Source organism: Bos taurus, chromosome 23 (assembly GCF_002263795.3).
Source record: "Bos taurus isolate L1 Dominette 01449 registration number 42190680 breed Hereford chromosome 23, ARS-UCD2.0, whole genome shotgun sequence".
Taxonomy (NCBI): domain Eukaryota; kingdom Metazoa; phylum Chordata; class Mammalia; order Artiodactyla; family Bovidae; genus Bos; species Bos taurus.
In genome coordinates, this window is record NC_037350.1 from 17844717 (window position 1) to 17865593 (window position 20877).

At 42.9% G+C, this 20877-nt stretch overlaps 1 protein-coding gene across 1 annotated transcript in view; it reads left to right on the forward strand.

Moving 5' to 3' along the window:
- The window catches only part of SPATS1 (spermatogenesis associated serine rich 1), a 29001-nt gene extending 11240 nt beyond the window's left edge, over window positions 1–17761 (forward strand). Inside the window, exons 5-11 of the mRNA XM_024983909.2 lie at window positions 3231–3375; window positions 6368–6492; window positions 7841–8002; window positions 11976–12096; window positions 13125–13187; window positions 17266–17381; window positions 17624–17761. Of these exons, the coding sequence (XP_024839677.2) occupies window positions 3231–3375; window positions 6368–6492; window positions 7841–8002; window positions 11976–12096; window positions 13125–13187; window positions 17266–17381; window positions 17624–17652 (761 nt within the window). The 3' untranslated portion in view covers window positions 17653–17761. The remainder of the gene's footprint in view (window positions 1–3230; window positions 3376–6367; window positions 6493–7840; window positions 8003–11975; window positions 12097–13124; window positions 13188–17265; window positions 17382–17623) is intronic.
- The last annotated feature ends 3116 nt before the right edge of the window (window positions 17762–20877 follow it).

Here is a 20877-nt window from a genome sequence, read left to right on the forward strand (position 1 = left end):
TGAACTCTATCTACATTTTTAATTTTTTCCATGAACCGCTAATTCTATTAATCATCTTTATTTCATTCATTTCTGCTTTTATTTTATGATTTCTTATCATTTTGAGGCATTTGTCTTTTTCCTCTTATATCTTGAATTGAAAGTTTAGGTCATTAATTTTAGAATCTTTGTTTTCTGACACTATAGCCTGTCACTTGTAAGATGGACATTTTCACAGTTTGTGTCTCTGAAGTTGGATGGGTCTTACCAGTGCCATGGGCCCACTAACCCCTGTGAAGTAATTGATATAACTTTGCTGGATGAGCACTGAATAACGCAGAGGTGTGTCTGTGGTTTGGAAGAAAATTCCAGAGGCACTTAAGAAATGCTCCGTCACCTACATTCTTGTTGCATTGAGATCAATTTTGGTGGAAAATGTGGGCATCAGAGATTGAGGTGAAAAGTGACTCAATAATCAGACTTTTGAATGTGTGTAAAGTTTAAGAATGGCTCGTGCTCAGTCGCTCAATCTTGTCCGACTCCTTTCCTCTGTCCATGGATTTTTCCAGGTAAGGATACTGGAGTGGGTTGCCACTTCCTACTCCAGGGAATCTTCCTGACCTAGGGATCAAACTCGAGTCTCTTGCGTTTCCTGTGTTGACAGGCGGTTTTTTTTACCACTAGCACCACCTGGAAAGCTCCACGAGTGCCTTTAGCCATTTAATTTTGCTTTTATTTTCCTTCTTTAAATACGCACAGGATTAAAATCTATAAGTAAGTCTAAAAGGATTCTTCAATGAATATAAAAGTCCAAAATGATAAAGCACGTGTCATAATTTAATTGGCCTCCTCTATTCTTTGTGGTCCATAAAATAATGTTTTTACAACTGATGGTGTCTTACATTCAGTAAAATACAGTGTATGCATTTAAGGCTCTAGGTTCTAGTCACTGCTTTATTTGAATCCACAAGTTTTGATATATTGTATTTATGTCATTGATCATTAAGTACCTCATGAGTCACATTATGCTTTCTTCTATTATGTGAAATGTTTGGAGATGTGGTTTGAGTTTCCAAGCTTATGGGTGTTTTTTGGCTGTCTTTTTATTATTGATTTTTAATAGTATTGTGTGTGGTCAGAGAGTGTGGTCTGTATTATGTTCTTGATACCACGTTTGTGGTTCCATATCTGGCGCTGCTGGAGACCTGTGCTCTTTCTTCACAGCTCTGCCCTCCACTGGGTTCCACTCCATCCCAATTACTTACCCCTCAAGCAAATAGTTGGCCCTTGTGTATGGAGGGCTGCCCTAGGCTGCATGACATGTTGTGCTTAGTCGCTCAGTCATGTCCGACTCTTTGCGACCCTGTGGACTGCAGCCTGCCAGGCTCCTCTGTTCGTTGGGATTCTCCCGGCAAGAATACTGGAGTGGGCTACCATGCCCTCCTCGAAGGCGTGGCTCAGGGCCTTGTGCCAAAACAGCTCTTCCCACACTTGGCTGGCTCTGAGAATCACCCGAGGTGCTTCTTAAACATACAGATTTCCGGGTTGCTGCCCCCTCCCCGTAAGTTGGCTTGGAGCCCTGGAATCTGCATGTTGAACAAGTGTCCCATGGTGATTCTCATCACTGGATGCGTGTGGAGAATCAGGAGGAGGGGCAGGATAGAATGAGTGCAGTGATGAAACTGGGCTTGAAGAGGAGGAATTTCACTGCCAAGCATGAGCCTAAGAACTACTGAGGGAGTGAGGCTTCTGCAAAATGTGGATTCCCAGGCTTCACTGACCAAGATTCCAGTTTGATGGATCTGTAATGGGATTTGGGAATCGGTATTTTTGAATTATTTCTTATTTTTTAATGTTTTATGTTGTTTTTTCTTCCACCACCCCATTTAATTTTTTTTTTTTTATTTTATATTGGCGTGTAGTTGATGAACAGTGTTGTATTAGTTTCCGGTGTACAGCAAAGTGATTCAGTTATACGCAGACACGTCTTTACTCTTTTTGAAATTCTTCTCCCATTTCAGTTATTACAGAGTATTGAGCAGAGTTCCCTGTACTTTACAGCAGGTCCTTGTTGGTTATCTATTTTAGCACCCTCTTTTTTCCATTGATTCTGGTAAGCTGTATTTTTTTTCTTTTTTGAAAAAACTTTTAATTTTATATTGCAGTAGAGCCAATTAACAATGTGATATTTCCAGGTGGACAGCAAAGGGACTCAGCCATACAAATATATGTATCTATTCTAAACTCGCCTCCCATCCCAGGCTGCCACATATCATTGAGCAGTGTTTCCTGTGCTATACAGTAGGTCCTTGTTGGTTATCCATTTTAAATATAGCAGTGTCCATCCCAAACTCCCTAATGATCCCATCCCCCATCTTGCCCTGCTGCTGCTGCTGCTAAGTCACTTCAGTCATGTCCGACTCTGTGCGACCCCAGAGACTGCAGCCTACCAGGCTCCCCCGTCCCTGGGATTTTCCAGGCAAGAACACTGGAGTGGGTTGCCATTTCCTTCTCCATAGCAACCATAAATTTGTTCTCTAAGTCTGTACGTCTGTATCTGTTTTGTAAATAAGTTCATTTGTATCATTCTTTTTTTAGATTCCACATTTTTATAAGGGATGTCTGACTTCACTCATATGACCATCTCCAGGCCCATCCATGTTGCTGCAAATGATGTTGTTTCACTTTTTCTAATGGCTTGAGTAATATTCCATTGTGTATATGTATCACATCTTCTTCATCCTGGGAATCTGTATTTTTAACAGGCCTCTCAGGTAACTCTGATGCAACAGTTCTTACCTTGAGAAACCCCAGGATGAGGGTATTGTGAAAGGACAGATTTGGTAGAATTTAAAAACTTTGTAGAGTCACAGGCAAGTCCTCTTAAGAGTCAAGTGTTTGGTAATAGAGTTGGGTCTTGACAAGTGTGGGAAGGATATGATTCACCTGATAGATGAATTTGAGAGGGAGTTGATAGGAAATGAATAAAACCTGGCTAAGGGGTAGTCCCATTGATGGATGGTGGGAATTTGCAGAGGTGCCCAGGAGATGCCACACACATGTGAATCATTAAATGGTAGGTGGAACAGCAGTCATTCTAAAAATGTACTCCAGCGTCAGAGAAGTCTGACTCTTATTTCTGAGAATTTTCTTATAGTTTTTTAAAAAGAAATTATTTACCATCTGGGAAAAAGATCAAGTGGGAGGTATTTTCATGAATGTAACCCAGTGGTGATATCTATGTGTTGCAGGTACCAAGCGCAAAGATCTTCTGGAATCTAAGGGATGCTTTGCCAGCGTAATATCACCTGGCAGAAGGGGCAGCCCCTCATCTACTGAAACAGGTCTAAGTGTCGGTGGGCCTCTCAGCCCTGGCAGAGGCTTTGTCCACCTAGAGTAAGTAAGGGTCCAGGGAAGAGCCGTAAACATTGGGGTCAATTCTAAGCAGGGGACCAACAGTCTGAGAGGGAGTGTGACATGTTTACAAGACCATGGATTCCGGAGCCAGACTGGGTTCAAATCTCACTCTGTCACTCGGTATCTGTGTGAATTTGGGCAAATTACTTCACCTCCCTGGGCCTCAGCTTTCTTATCTGCAAAAAGTGGGGGCAGGTGGTGGTAATACTTCAGGAGATTGTTGTGAGGATGAAATGAGATAATGCATATAAAGTGATTCGAAGACTCCTTGGCATAAAACACAGGCTGTGCAAGGGCTCGCTATTATGAAGGTGAAGTTAAACTATGTATTTTTGGGAATACAAATATACACACACAGGTGGTAAATCTTTTAAAAAATATTCATTTATGTCTTTTTTGGTTTTGGCTGCACTGTGTCTCAGTTGTGGCCCATGGGTGTTCGTTGTGGCGTGTGGGATCTTAGTTTCCTGACCAGGGATCAAACCTGTGTTCCCTGCGTTGGAAGGCAGGTTCTTAACCTCTGGGCCACCAAGGAAGTCCTGGTGGTAGACTCGTAAAGAACAGCAAAGAAATGGTTGCCATAACACTCAGAGTCAGGATTGTAGTTCCCTCTCTGGGAAAGGGACACAGATGGTTTCTGGGGAGTGGGAGGAAAGGGCTGGCCATGTGTTATTTCTTGTCTTGGATGTTGGCTTTATAAGTATTTGTAAAACTGCACTGTTTTATATACTTTTCCCTGTTTGATTTCTTATGATAAAAAGTCTTAAAAAGCTTTTTCTAACAGTTTTTGCTGTAATGAAAGTAATTTAGCGGTTTCCATGGTGGCTCAGTGGTGAAGAATCCTCCTATCAATGCAAGGGACATGGGTTCAATCCCTGGTCCAGGAAGATCCTACATACCAGGGAGTGACTAAACCCTCGCACTATAACTTTTGAGTCCACGTGCTCTAGAGCCCGGGAACTGCAAGTACTGAGCCCTTGAGCCTGTGCTGTGCAACAAGAGAAGTCACCTCAATGAAGAAGCCACAGCTAGAGAAAAACGTGTGTAGCAGCGAATACCCAGCACAGCCATAAATACATAATTAAATTAAAAAATAAAGTTATTTAAGTTCATTATAGGAATTTTGAAAATATAAAAAACAACCACCATGGTAATCTTATCTCTTAGAGAATTGGTGTTAACTTTTTTTATATGCATGAAAGAAAATCTATTTCTTATGCATGGAAATATGTAATTATTTTTCACAATTAAGATCATAGGGTCACTAAGAGTCGGACACGACTGAGCGACTTCACTTTCAGTTTTCACTTTCATGCATTGGAGAAGGAAATGGCAACCCACTCCAGTGTTCTTGCCTGGAGAATCCCAGGGACGGGGGAGCCTGGTGGGCTGCCATCTATGGGTCTCTCAGGGTCGGACACGACTGAACCGACTTAGCAGCAGCAGCAGCTGCAGCATGCTACTTTTTTGCAAAACCTGCTTTTTCCAACTTTGCATTTACCCACTCTTTCACAGTCACCTGTTTATCTGTCCATGTCCTCTTCCCCTTGACCCTAAGCTCCTGAGAGCAGGGACTGTTTGGATCCCCAGTGTCTAGACCAATGCTTTCCACAAAATGTACTCAGATATGTATTTGTTGAGTGAAGCAAGTAGGTAGATGGTCCTAAAGTTTTTTTGGAACATTTCCTTTATCTTGGCAATGTTTTCTATGCAGTTAATTCAGCAAACACAAATATATAAAAAGTATTTAGGAGAGACATATATCACCCAGTGTCAAAGTTATCATACATTTGGAACTGGGAGGGTGGACTCTGAGTTGTTGGCTTTTTTGCTTTATCTGCACATTATGGAAGTTCAAAGACATTAGTATGGGTATCTTTACTTAAAACTGAAGTTGGGCTATGCAAGACTGTGAGTTATGGACCCAGGGTTCTTTATGATTTTTAGGTAACATAGTCTAGAGTTAACCTGCAGATCCAGCTTGGCCCCTCTCTAGGGTGTGTGTTGTTAGTTTCTTTGAGGGCTCATTTCCTTTGCAAATGGAAATGATTCTACTGGCCCCACCTATAATAACAGGATTTTTTGTCAGGAGCAAACAAAATGATCAACATGAAGTTGGTTTGAAATGATTCCAATATCAGGGTGGCGTAATATTTTGAAAAAAGATCCTATGACTTGATAACAGATAACTCTACCTGAAAGCATTGTCCAAGGCCATCTATCAAATGCTAGACCACTAAGACCAGAAGTGATGGCTTTTTCTGTTGATGCCCACAATAGCTCATTGCAGGCATTTGTAACTACCAGGAAGTTCCGTACTAAACATAGTGCTCTGTTATTATAGCCATTTCAGTCGAGGCTTGTTTTTGATTATTTCTTTCTCTTTTCTTTATACTGATTGATTTTTTATTTCCGTTTAATGATTTTATTGAACATGCATTTTCTGGGTAGCAGTTTTATTTGAAGCATAATTCATATACCATGTAATTCACCAGTTTAATAATGCAACCATTATCACAATCCATTTTAGGACATTTTTATTGCCTCCTTAAAGAAACCTGTCACCCTCATGTCCCCTATCCCTCCAGCCCTGGATAACCATTAATTTTATCTCTATGGATTTACCTGTTCTGGATATTTCATATAAATGGAATTACCAATATTTGGTCTTTGGTGTCTGGCTTATTTTATTCAGCCTGATGTTTAGATGTATGCCAGGAGTAGAATTGCTGGCTTATATGATAATTCTATATTTAACTTTTGCACACCAAACTGCCTTTAAGCATGCATCTTTTGAATATATTTCAATCCCCTCAATTACAAATAAATAAATTATATGCTCATGGACTTTTATTGAAGAGTAGTCCTAGTTTTCATACGTGAGGGCAATTCTAGTGTAAGAGATTTAAGATCAGGTTGTAACTTCCAATTTAAGCACATCGACATTTTCATCCTTCTGCTTCCTTTCCAGCCCTGCTGCAGAGTTGGATCTGAAATCCTCCTCCTCACATTCTGATCACTCCTCTGAAACTTCACTGCCTGAAGTCCAAAAGGATAAATATCCCCAGGAATTCAGCCTGCTCAAGTTGCAGACAAGTGAGTAGGTTACAGGTCCTCCTCCATGTGCCTCCATGCCCAGGGTCTTTGCAGAAGGCTGCCATACTGTTGGGTGCCATTCGCTGAAGACCCACTAGGTGCCTGGCATTCAACATGCTTCATCTCTAATTCTCACAACTCTGTGGGGTAGCTACTGTTATATGTTTTTCAAAATTAAAATGCCTTATAAACATAAAAGTACTATAATAAAATATTAAAATAATAAAGAAGCATGTAGAATATGAAAACCCCTTCCCCAATATTTTCCAATCATCCCCCTATTCTGCTCCATAGCTGTGAAGAGTTTGATATCTATTCTTCGAGAATTTTGAACTGTAAATGTATATGTATTTGAAATATATATGTATATGTATAAACATATATATGCTTAATATATGTATGTTTGGATATATATATATATTTATGGATTGTAATATACCACCATATTTTCGCTGATAGAAAATAGTACAAAATTATTTTCAAAGTATTGTTTTCACTCAAAGTATAAGTAGATCATGGATTCTTTCTGTGTCAATACATATAGACCTGTGTGGCTGATACAGACCTACCTGTTTTACACAGACGGAAACTGAGGCTGGAGAGATTCATTCACCCACACAAGCACACATAGTTAGGAAGTGAAGGCATGGGATTACAATTCAAACACGCCTGCCTCCAAAGCCTCTGGTCGTTCACAGCCACCAAGGAGACAAGAGTTTCTTAAGCAACCCTAGAGCTGTCAGACCTTTCACCATTCAAAATCACTTGAGCAGTTTTATAGGAAAAGGGTCAGATGAAGAAACAGAGACCCTGAGAAGTCCATCAACTAGCCTAAGGTCTCAGAGCAGCCCTTCTCCTTGGTCCTAATCACATTGCATCTCTCTGTGTTTCTGCAGCCTGAGCATGTGCCACTGTTGGCTGCCAACACCATATGCCATCTGGTTAAGATGCCATGGGTGTTCTAGCCCTTCCTCTGATGGGCTTTCTATTCCTATACATTTATTAGAGTGAAGATTGGCTCACAGATGCTTGTAAAGCTGTCTCTGAGCTTCCTAACCCATACATCACTTCCAACCATAAAACTGGCTTTATTTTTGAAAGAGAGGGTAAAAAGGAAAAAGAGAAGAGCCCTCTTAGATAGCTTTCTTTCTACTTCCCTTCTTTTGTGCCTAGTCCCATAAAGGTTAACACTGCCCCTGATGTAGAATTACGGAAATACACACATTGATAACAGGTCATACAGCCAGATGGTGCCGGGGGTGGGGGTGGGGCTTCACACCATTTTGTTATCCAGCTCCACTGTGAGGCTGGGAGCAGTGCTGATGGAAGCATTTCTGATGTCTTGCAGAAGATGGGCAGCGTCCTGAGTGGACATTTTACCCAAGGTTTAGCAGCAACATCCACACCTACCATGTTGGAAAGCAGTGTTTCTTTAACGGGGTCTTCCTCGGCAATAGGAGGTCTCTATCAGAGAGGATAGTGGACAAGAGCCTTGGGAGAAAGAAATGTGGTAATGTTTTCTTCCTGAATGTTCATTGTGCAATGCCCCAGAATACTCGTGAGTTGTCATTCCAGCGGCCCAGCCTTGTGTGGCTGGGGCAGACCGAGGGGGTCACTGTGTCATCCAGGTGCAGCCAGAAAAATAGGAAAGACAAGGGGATGGTTGGCAGGCTGCACTTTTTGGCAAAGAACTCACACCATATGCTGATCCACATTTTTGTTTTTCTCTGAGTTTCATAAAATGCTAATGTGATATTTAAGTCATCAGATAAGATCTATCAGATACTTAATAATAGAAATCTCCATTGAAGTCCGAGGAAAAGAATTCATGTTTCAATTAGATGTTGCTTGTCATATGCGTTTAAATCGTGCTTTTGATTCTTTACAAGGAAAACATCCTGTAAACCTTAGCTTCAGTGTGTGTTGTTGTTTTGTAGCTGATTTAATGAAAGGTAGATGTGATGAGGAAGTGTATATATGTATCTCCTCAGCTTGTGACTTGGTGAGTTCTCTGTTCCAACTTAGCCATCATAAATTTATTGAAAGACCCTAAAGAGTTTCTGAATACCAAGGGACCATTTATGGCACACGCTTCCACAGAAGTACCTGTATAGGAGTCAGCAAGTGCTTCAGGGAAGAATAAGATGGCTGTAGTAGGAATACAGGGCTTCCCTGGTAGCTCAGGTAAAGAATCTGCATGCAATGCAGGAGACCCCAGTTCAGTTCCTGGGAAGATCCGCTGGAGAAGGGATAGGCTACCCACTCCAGTATTCTTGGCCTTCCCTGGTGGCTCAGCTGGTAAAGAATCCACCTGCAGTGCGGGAGACCTGGGTTTGATCCCTGGGTTGGGAAGAGCCCCTGGAGAAGGGAAAGGCTACGCACGCCAGTATACAAAGAGAAAGAAATAGAAACTTCTACTCAGAGCAGAGACAGGTAGTTTTGAAAACCAAGGCTTTTCCTTGGGTAGGTTAGTTGCTAAGTCATGTCAAACTCTTGTCCAACCCTATGGACTGTAGCTCTCTAGTCTCCTCTTTCCATGGATTTTTTAGGCAAGAATACTGGAGTGGGTTGCCATTTCCTCCTCCAGGGGATCTTCCTGACCCAGGGATCGAACCCATGTCTCCTGATTGACAGGTTCTTTACCACTGAGCCACCAGGGAAGCCCTTGCATGGATAGAGAATACACCAAAAGCCAGACTAGAGGAGGTGAGAAAGTAGTCACTGATATGGGGACTTTGAGGAGTCCTGTGTCCTACCCAACTCCTGAGATCAAAATCTAGTGGCTGAGGGGACATGAGTCTAGCCGGGGCTTCTGCCTCACAGGGTGGCTGGGGGAAGACCTTGAGCTTCCAGATGAAGTGGCATCTCACCGGACTGTGCACAGAGAGCAATGATAACTCTGGGCAGTGTCTGGGGAGAAAGCCCGCTGAGGGTCTCATCCACCCAGGAGATGTGGACGAATAGCAGCATTTCTGTGCCTTGTAAAGACTGTGGAGCTTAGGACAGAGAGAAAGAGAGAGAGAGAGAGAGAGAGCAAGCGAGCAAGCCAGGGGAGCTGGTTGTATGGCTGGAATGCTGGCAGGGCACCGTATGGTGTACTGTTGACCACCAAGCCAGGGGTCATATGGGAATAAATGTGTGTTTCACCTGATGCACGGCAGACAGGGATAGCTTCAGAGGATCAGACTAGATGGCCCATTTTAGTAGACAACAGAAAATAGATACCAGCTCTCAGAGAGCAGCAGGTACCTGTGTGGTTTGCAGATGGTGACCCAGGACCCAAAGCCTTCTCATAGATCCTGATGTCATGTAAGCCTGCTGTACACACTCTTGACTTCTCACTCCTGAGGTGCAGTCCTAGGGAGGAAGAGCAAGTATTTATTTAACTGGTTTAAATCTGGAACAACTGAGAAAAACAAAGAAGGGACTAAGTTTAGCTGTCTATTACTTAGGCATGCTTTTGGCCACAAGTAAGAGAAAAATCAAATTATCAGAGACTTAAATTGTAAGATATTTATTAAGTAATTAACAAGAAGCTTTGGTGTCTAAGTGACCTATATGGTCTGGTTGCCCAATGATCTCATCAAAGACAGGCTCATTTTGGGTTTTTTGATGTATTACCATTCTTCATAATGTTGGATTTTTTTTGTCTAGATGCTTGTCCCCTTATGGTTATAAGATAACTGTTGTAGTTTTAAGCATCATATTTGTATTCAAGACATAAAAAAGGAAAATCTCCTGTTGCCTTCCCCTTTTAGAAGGAAGGAAAGTTTTCCCATATGGTCCTTGGGGGACTTCCTTGTCTCACTGGCCAGAACAGGGACAACTGCAAGTATATATTAAAAGTAAATGAGGAGGACTTCCTTGGTCGCTTAGTGGTAAAGAATCCGCCTACTAATGCAGGAGACATGGGTTCCATCCCTGGCCTGGGAAGATCCCACATGCTGCGGAGCAACTTAGCGACTAAGCCCGTGTGCCACAGCTAGTGAGCTGCAGAGCCCAGGAGCTGAAACAACAGAAGCCCGAGCACTGTAACTAGAGAAAAGCCTGCACAGCCACCAAGACCCAGCACAGCCAAAAAGCAAAGTAAATGAGGGACTTTCCTCGTGTTCCCAAAGCAGGAGCCGGGGTTCAATCCCTGGTCAGGAAACTAGATCACACATTCTGCAAAAAAGAGTGAAGATTCCCAAGTGCCATGGCCAAGACCTGTCCCAGCCAAATAAATACAAACATAAAGAAAAAACTTTTAAAATAAGTAAAACATTTAAAAAGAGTCCAGTCTGTTGGGTGTGAGCGAAGAAGGAGGTTGTGTCCCCAGCTGCATGTCCCTGCTTCTAGTCCCAAGGTACTCTTGCAAGCCAGGATTATTTCCTTGGGAGAGGCATCCGGCGTTGGAGGTGCAGGTTTAAATGGCCATCCTGTGCCAGCCTCACTCCATGGGAACTCATGTGGTTGGTTTCTTGTTCCTGGGGCATTGGAAGGGGCTGGGTCGGGTGTCAGAGCCTGGGCTGAGTAAGCAGTGTTTACTCAGCATCAGTAGACTTTTTCCTGACTCCTCTTCACCATGAAGGCCACCTCCCACTGCTGCGCCACCTCATTCTTCTTTTTTTTTTTTTAATTAATTAATTTATTTTTGGCTGTGCTGGGTCTTTATTGCTGCATGAGCTTATCCCTAGTTTCAGTGAGAAGGGGCTACTCTCTAGTTGCAGTGCCCAGGCTTCTCATTCGGGTGGCTTCTCTTGTGGAGTATGGGCTCTAGGGCTTAAACAGTTGTAGCACATGGGCTCAGTAGTTGTGGCCCCCAGGCTCTAGAGCACAGAATCAATAGTTGTGGCACACGGATTTGGTTGCTCCACAGCACGTGGAATCTTCCTGGACCATAGATCGAACCTATGTCCCCTGCATTGGTAGGCAGATTTTATCCACTGCGCCACCAGGGAAACCCCTGTCCCGGTCTTTGAGACAGAAGGAGGAGCCAGGACCCTTATTAGTTGAGATCCAATCAGAGAGGCAGAGCCCCAATTAAAATGGCCTCTAATCCCTGAGGAATTCAGGGATTCAAAGTGCACTAATGCTTAGGAATGAAAAGATTTCAAGTCAGAGTTTATGCTCATGATTGCAGATAACTTTTGATTGACCATTCATTTTAAACCAAACCATCCCATCAAACCTCAGTTATTGTTCTTTCTCAGGGTAAAGTAATCATAACACCTTTTAAAAAATGTGTCAAACATAGGCTCACACTTTAAAAAAGTTTTTTAATCTGTTTTTTAAATTTATTTTTTACTTTCATTTTATTTCAGGCTCACACTTTTCATCTCCTCAAGGTGAAACAATCATAAACAGAACATTTAAGAAACCTATATGTACCTAATGATAAAACACTGAATTATCCTATTTCCATTGTCATGTCCATACTTAGAGCAAATCTGTGGACCATCTTCAGCTCTTTTTATGATTTCGTTTTTAAACACCATTCACAGTTCTTGACCCCAGGAATGGCATCCCAAAGTTAACTCCAGGAGATAATCCATATATGTATCCAGAACAGAGTAAAGGCTTCCACAAAGCAGGATCAACTCTCCCTCCAGTGAATTTTTCAATGTAAGTGTATGTTAATACTAGCATTATTTAGTGAACTTTAAAGGAATTATATTTCTCTCTGTTACATATAAATTGTATTTTGCAAGGGGTGAATCTCAACAAGACATAGTTGGTGAAAATTTCTAAAAAAGTCCACGTCTTTCCTTAGTGTATGTATATATGCATGTGTGTAACTGAGATCATACACAGGATCTTGACTACTAAAAGGTAGTTGCTAATTTTGTTCCTGTTATTATTACTACAAATATCAAGGCTTCCATTTTCATTCTGAATCACATTGTTGGATAGTAGGGTTGACTTACACTCGGAACTAAGCATTGATGAGAAAGGGAGGGTCACTAAATTAAAAGAAAAATAGTTGATGTGGTACATTAAAAATATTTTAGAAAATTAATCACGTTCTGAAGAAAACAAAACCACTAATTTGAAAACATTCATGCACCCCGATGTTTATAGCAGCATTATTTACAATAGCCAAGATATGGAAACAACCTCAGCAGATGAATAGATAAACAAGATGTGTGTGTGTGTGTGTAGATATATCTTCCCTGGTGGCTCAGATGGTAAAGCGTCTGCCTATAATGCAGGAGACCTGGGTTCAATCCTTGGGTCAGGAAGATCTCCTGGAGAAGGAAATAGCAACCCACTCCAGTACTCTTGCCTAGAAAATCTCATGGACGGAGGAGCCTGGTAGGCTGCAGTCCTTGGGGTCACTAAGAGTCGGACACGACTGAGCGACTTCACTTTGACTTTTCACTTTCATGCATTGGAGAAGGAAATGGCAACCCACTCCAGTGTTCTTGCCTGGAGAATCCCAGGGACGGTGGAGCCTGGTGGGCTGCTGTCTATGGGGTTGCACAGAGTCGGACACGACTAAAGCGACTTAGCAGCATGGCCCTTAATGGTTTTGAAGCCCATACATGGCAATTAAAACAAGAAAATAAGACATTGTATTGAACACAATGAAGTATTGATATCTTTGCCATAGAAGCCATACCAATCTGATGGTTGTCTTTTCTGATTTTCAGAGTGCCTTATGAAAAGAAATTTGATACATTTATTCCACTTGAGCCTCTTCCACAAATCCCCAAGTGAGTTATCTCAACATATTTCATATTATCCTACCTTTATGAAAATATCAATTATTTATTTTCTCCTATGGAAGAGCTCATAGACACCTGAGGCATAGGGACCTTTTGAATCCCGGCAGTTGGGTGAGGCAGTTTGAATGGAAGGTTCCTGGTTTTGAAGGTCAAGTGTCTATGGAGTCTAGCTGCTGGGCTGCTTACATCTTCAGCAGATATGATTGACAGACTGCCAGATGCCACATGTTATTATAGGCATGCACCATGAGGGGTTTTATGTGGAGAAACAGTCAGGGTCCTTGCTTTCCAAAACACAAGAGTTTGTTGGGAAAGAAAGACATATACTTGAATAAATGCAGCCAGGGAGGATGGTTAGGGTTTGAAGAGGCAGAGTAAGTTTGAAGAGGCAGAGTAAGCTAGTACTTCTGTATTTCAGGAAAGTATTATTCCTCTGATCTTTTCTTTTCTTTTTTAAAAAATATTTGTTTTTATTTATTTGGCTGTGCTGAATCTTTTAGTTACAGCACGCGGGATCTTTAGTTGCTACATGCAAACTCTTAGTTCCAGTTTGTGAAATCTAGTTCCCGGAATCCCTGGTTCAATTCCCAGGGACTGAACCTGGGATCCCCTGCATTCAGAAGGTGGAGTCCCAGTCACTGGACCACCAGGGAAGTTCTCATTCTTCTGATCTAATAGTTTAGCTCTGCTCCATTCTGAACCAAAATATTTTGATATGTAGGTTATCTTTATTTTTTGAAGAATTCTGTCGTTCCCACTGATAGTTCTCTTTTGACTAAAAAATTCCTTAATAGGGAGATTTTCTAGATAGGAGAGCTTTTTGGCTTTTATTGTGTAATTCATTCTTACTTGTATTACCTTGTGATCAGAAAATATTGTTTTTATTATTTTTATTTTATGGAACTTATCAAAGTTTTCTTGTGAGCTAATATATATTCAGTTTTGGGACTCTTTCCATTTGCATTTGAAAGTGCATTCTAGGGACTTTCTGGGTGGTCCACTGGTTAAGAATCCACCTTGCAGTGTAGGAGATGTGGGTTTGATGTCTGGTTGGGGAACTAAGATCCCGTGTAATGTGGAGCAGCTAAGCCCATGAGCTGCAACTAAGACTCAATTCAGCCAAATAAATAAATAAGTAAATATATATTAAAAAAAAGAAAGTACATTCTATTTTATCAGGATGCAAATTTAGATACATACCCAGAAGATTTATCTTATTGTTTCTTGTTTAGTCCCTATTTTTTCTTACCCATTTTTGTCCCCTTGACCGCTCATTTGGTCCACTTGGACTGAGAGTTGGTGTGTTAAAATGTCCAAATGTTAGTGTGTTTCTCTTTATTACTAGTAGCTTTTAGCATTGCAAAACTATCTTTCTTTTTTCTCATTTAATGCATTTTGTCCTGTGTTATACCGAGCCAGATATTAAGATTACAACTCTTACTTTGCTTTGTTTGCATTTGACTAATATGCTTTTGCCCATTCTTAGACTTTCAAATTACTGTGTTTTACGTCTTTCTCTCAGAAATAGAACTGGATTTTTCTCCATGAGTCAATTTGAAAAGTAGTTTCTCTAAGAGGTGATTTAGGGTCACTTGCATTTATTGATTTGACAGATTTGATTTAAATTCTGTCAGAATAGTTTGTTGCATGTGTTATGTATATTATATTTACCCTGAGTCTTTCACCATTTTATTTCAACAAAAGTTAAACAATTATTTCTTTGGATGTTTAGGAATGCTTGTGTTTTTTGTTCTATTGGTTCTTTTTTTTTTTTTTTTAACAGTCCAAGAGTATAAAATTGAATGAGATTTTGTACACACAGAGTTGATTCTTACTATTTGCACCACTTGAAGTGGAAGTGTTAATTCCTCAGTCACGTCTAACTCTTTGCAACCCCAGGGACTCTGTCCGTAGAATTCTCCAGGCAAGAATACTGGAGTTGGCCGCCACCTCCCTCTCCAGGAGATCCTCCCGACCCAGGGATCAAACCCGGGTCTCCTGCATTGCAGGCAGATTCCCCACCGCTGAACCACCAGGGAATTCGTGCCACTTAACATTCTGTCAAGCCATTGCAACACTGAATTAGTGAATCCTGAACCATTGCTCCTGGAAAAATACAGGGTTGGGTTCCTGCCAGCCTCTGGTTACATTTTGTTTACTCATTCATGTGTAACCTTGTTTTATATGTGTTTCTGTTTAGAAACACCTTATTTAGTGTTTCTGAGGATTCTGTTCTATTGGTTCTTTATGCTGATATCTTCCTATATTGCTTTTTGCCCTGATTTTTTTAGCTGGGCTTCTAGTGGGTTGGCCAAAAAGTTTGTTTGGATTTTTACACAAGATGCTATGAAAAACCTGAACAAACTTTTTGGCCAACCCAATATTATTGTGTTGTCAGCTTTAAATGATATCCCGTCTATTCCTGACTTCCCTGGTGGCTCAGACGGTAAAGCGTCTGCCTACAGTGCGGGAGACCCGGGTTCAATTCCTGGGTCAGGAAGATCTCCTGGAGAAGGGAATGGCAACCCATTCCAGTATTCATGCCCCACCCCAAAAAAGGGGCTCAAAGAAATATAAAAAGCTTTCCTCATAGCTCAGTGGGTAAAGAATCCACCTGCGATGCAGGAGACCCTGGTTCGATTCCTGGGTTGGGAAGACCAGCTGGAGAAGGGATAGGCTGCCCATTCCAGTGTTCTTGGGCTTCCCTTGTGACTCAGCTGGTGAAGAATCCACCTGCAATGTGGGAGACCTGGATTCGATCCCTGGGTTGGGAATATCCCCTGGAGAAGGAAATGGCAACCCACTCCAGTATTCTTGCCTGGAGAATCCCATGGACAGAGGAGCCTGACAGGCTATAGTCTGTGGGATTGCAAGAGTCAGACACGACATAGTGACTAAACCACCACCACCATCTATTCCCACGTGTGGTAATCCTCCTGTCTTCTTACAGGGGCTTCCTTACCTTCAGCAGGTTTATCAGGGTGTTTTCTCAATCATAATGCATTTCTCCCCCCAAGTATGAAAATTCTAGCGGCCAAAAGATGAAAGCATTCTTCATCTTCCTGCTCTGACTCATCCCAGGAGCCAAACTTCCCAAGACCTCTTGGATCACACACAGCACAGCCCAACATGTGCCCTTTCAAATCTCAACAGACCTGGGAGGATGCCAGGTGTCTGTATTAGCTGAGGTCTCAGGAGAAAGCAGAAGGCATACTTTTCTGTGATTCTGAAGACAGTTTAATGAAAGGACTGTTTACCAATGAGTGAGCAGGTTGAGGGAACTCACATGGGAGGGTGAAGCACCCAGGGACTCCCACCAGTGGGAAGCTCTTAATAACGTCTAGGTCTGAACAGCAGGAGAAGAGCTCCTGGTTCACAGGGCAGTGAGAGAATGGAGAAGGGCTGTTGTAAAGGAGCTGTGGCCGTGGACAATACAGCCACTCCAGAACTGGGGTACCTCAGGAGACAGGGTGGGAGTCAAGGAGCTCAATAAGACACAGCTCAGTCTCTGTCTTGGCACCTTCTGATCTCCTGTGGGTGCTTCCCACTAGCCAAGCCCAACTCAAAGGTGGGGGCAGGGAGGAGCCAAGGTGCTGCAGGGTACAGGGCTCAGATTCCTGGGCAAAGAGGGACACAAAAGAGACATGGGTTTGGGGAAGGGACAATGACGACAACTAATATGATGGGTTTTTAAAAAAGTATTAATTTGGCTGCATCGGATCTTAGTTGCAGCATGCAAGATCTTTTATTGCGGAGCTCAAGCTTCCCTCCAGTTATGGCACGCAGCTTCCAGAGCACACAGGCTCAGTAGTTGTGGCTCGCTAGCTTAGCTGCAAGGCATATGGGATCTTAGTTCTCTGACCTGGATTAGCCCGCGTCCCACGTATTGGAAGACAGATTCTTAACTGCCGGACCACCAGGGAAGTCCCAATACGGTGACTTTACGTTGACACCTGGTCTCCAGAATTGGAGGCCTTCTTACTTTTGGAAGATGGGGTACCTTGTCTCCTGAAGGTGTTCGCAAATTTTGCGTCAGGTGGACTGAAATGGTGTTCTCTTCCCACAGCTTGCCTTTCTGGGTGAAGGAAAAGGCCAACATGCTGAAGAGCGAGATAAGAGAAGTCGAAGAGCTTGACGACTGGCAGCCAGCGGTCTCCTTGCTGCACAGTTTGCTACCTGCTGGTGGGTCAAAGGACTTGCAAAAAATAGCATAACAGCTGGAGGCAAGCCCGGAAGAGCAGACTTTTGAGAGGCTTCACAATGGAGAGGAGAGAGGCAGAGCCTCTCCCAGAGTGGATGGTATCCTTTGCCCCGAGGTGGCCCCTGGGCAGATGTCACGGCTGTGGGTCGCTGTTAAGTGTATGCTCGAGAACTGGTAGTCTTGAGATGGAGCACAGCCTTTAACTCTGTGCCTCTATCCGCAGGTTCTTTGGACTTTCCAAGACAGTCCTGAACAGAAGGTCCAGTAAGCAGGCCCTGACTGGCCCCTGGAGAGCCTTTTCCTGTTGAGTGCTTTTGTTAGTGCAACTGTTCTAAATCAAATGCTTGACTTGGACACAAAATCACTGTGTCTTGCCTTTTTAAACGTTGTTATTATTTTTTGGCCGTGCCATGCCATTCGTGGGATCTTAGTTCCCCGACCAGGGACTGAACTCCGGCCCTCGGCAGTGAAAGCTCAGAGTTCTAACCACTGGACCACCAGGGAATTCCCTTCACTGTATTTTGAAAACTTTACTGATAGAAAAGTTTCGAGAATCGTACAACAAACATCTACATATTCTTTACTTAGAATCTACAGTAGTTAACATTTGTCCAAAGGTGTACACATTCTTTTTCTCATATTATTCCTATTGTTATTTTGCTCAGTTATCTGAAAGTAACAGGGATCACAACTCTTTACTCCTACATACCTATTATACTTTAGTATGGTCAATGGTAATTGACTTCTTAATGCTTCTCCTAAGGTCAAGGGTAATCTGGTGGTTCACAAGAACCAGCTAACTGTGCAGGGGTGACGTCTGGGAGCAGCCTCTGAGTGCAGGGCACCCAAGTCCTGGGCCAAGCCCCTGAGAAGAGCAGGGCTGCTGCCTCCATGGAATCTTTGGAGGCAGGCTCACTCCTCTCTCCCTTGACCTTCTCCCTTGACTCATCCCTTCTCCCTTTGTTCCCCTGCCTTGGCCCCTCTCACATCTTTTTGTCCTGAGACCTTTCTTCCCATTTGGGCCTGAAATGCACTCAAGGAACCCCCTGGCCCCCACATCCCTTGTAGTTAGAAGTTCTGAGGCTGATTTAGTGCATCTACTGGCCAAGTTCGAGTGGACTCTGGGGAAAGACTGAGATGTCTCATGTTCTTCCAACACCAGGGAATTCCACAGGGGTTATGGCCTGAGCCTCCCCAGGGGGTGGGGTGGCCACTACTGACTTGAGGCTCCCAAGTCTGGACTTTGTAAGAAATCCATGGAAACTAAACATTTTGTGGTGCACATGGAGAGAGCCAGCCTCATATCAAATAAGAAGCCCCAAATCCCAATGGCTTGTTTTCTGAAGAAATGTGTCTGAGTCCAGCAAATACAGAGAGGGTGTGGGAACAGCTTCTAGTGGTGATGGTGTGAGCATGGGTGTGACCATCTGGCTAGAAATGTGTTCTCTTGGCTGAGCGGAGTGTGGGCTGGAGGAAAAAGCTAAGGTTCTCTTGGAAAGAGAGGACAGAAGGAAGGCATGGGGCATAATTATACTAAAAATCACTTACTGTCTATTTGAAATTCAAATTTAACTGGGAACTCTGTATTTTTATTTGCTCTATCTGGAAACACAGAGCAGAGGTGGCACATAGGAGAGGAACTGGAGGGCTGCCTAGAAGATGAAAATGGCAAGACTCTGCGATGACTTGGATACGAGTGGGAGGAAAGTATGACAGAAGGGAAAGTGGCAACAGGTAGATGGTGGTGCTGTTGCCAGGGCAATGTGTGGTGTTCTGACCATATAGTGTCTTCACTCACCTAGAGAGAGATGCTCTCCTGATGGACACGGTCCCGTGGATGCACTACTCGGTGGGCAGTGTGCAAATTAGATTTTAGCCTCTATGTGTCCCTTATGCAATGAACCACTAACACGACCATACATGCCAGCCCTGTGCTATCTCCTAAAATAAGGAATACTGGAGAAGTATAGGTTTTCTAGAAGGAGCTCAATTTTTTTTTTTTTTTTTTGGCTCCACCATGCAGCTTGCGGGATCTTAGTTCCTGGATTGAACCCAGGCCCTCAGCAGTGAAAGCAGGGAGTCCTAACCACTGGACCACCAGGGCTTTCACAGGAGCTCAGTTTTTGGAAGTTGAATTTGAGAAACCTGTGGAAACCTGTGAATTTGAGAAACGCCCAAGTAGAACTGTTCAGGATGTAATTGGGCATATGAGTTTGGGATCTGGTATATGAGTGTGGGGAAAAAAAACAGTCTCCTGTGAGACATGTAAATCTGAAGCCTATGCCTTCTGGATGCAGGGTTAGATGTAAATTATCTGATTGGAATATTAATCCCAAACTGGGAAATGAGCTCAAAAAGACTCTTGAACCTCTGGGGACTGAGAATGAGAGTATTCTCTTTGGGAACATTTCCCCACCCCAGGGCACCCCAGAAATAACAATCATGAAGATGGGTAGCTGAGAAAAAAATTACAAGCTACAACTGATACACCACAAGGGAGTATTGGTAGGTGAAACTCAAGCCAATTTAGATTATTAACCATGGTTAACATTATGGTATGGATTACTAGCATTTGGGGTGCATGGAATTCCATTTTGTAGTAAGTGGACACCCAGGGAGGAGCTTATGGGTGGCAATCTGGTAGATGGAGGGCAGGGCTGGAGGACCTGTCTTGAAATTATATTTGCAAAGCATCAGAGTATTTCTACTTAAATTCCATGTCCTTATTTTGGGAGATGATGAAGATGATGAGGGTGGCTACCCCTAGCCTCTTGCCATGCCTTGGTGTTGTCACAGGCTTTTGACCCTAATTTTAGCCCTTTCTTACAGTTTCTTGATGGTAAAAAAGGGGATATTAGAATTTCACTGGGACATACATGCACTCAAGGGTGAGTTGGGGAACTTTTAATAGGGCTTCTCTGTCCTGGTGGGCAGGTTGTACAACACATGTCCCTAAGGGGGTACAATTTGTGTCACAGACGTGGACGATCTAATTTTCTTATCGAAAGTGTCCTGTTCTCCAAACATCAGTAGTTTGTTGACAGTTTTCCACCAGGTGTCAATTAAAGTGCCTGCAGGAAGGGGAACCTTTTTCTAGTTGGTAAAAAGCTGACATAGAGGGTAAAGGTGGTCCTGAGTGGGAAGGAGAAGGCTCTTGTGAAGTTAGATCTGAAATGGCTTTTGAGAGAGGATAGGTTCAACTCTGGATATGCTAGGAATCTGGCTTATAAATAACAGAAACCCAACTATAACTGGCTAAAGCCAAAAGGGGTAGTAATCGTTAGAAGTCAAGGGCAGGGATGCACCGCGGACTAAGGGACAGGTTGCACCCAGGAACAGCGGCCCAGCCAAGACCTACCTCTGTCTTTCTATACTCTCCTCTCTGCTTCTCTCAATGCACCTGGGACCCACTTTCCCCCCTTCTTAGTCTACATTGTACAAAACATGGTGGCAGACAACTCCAGGGTGTCACATGTT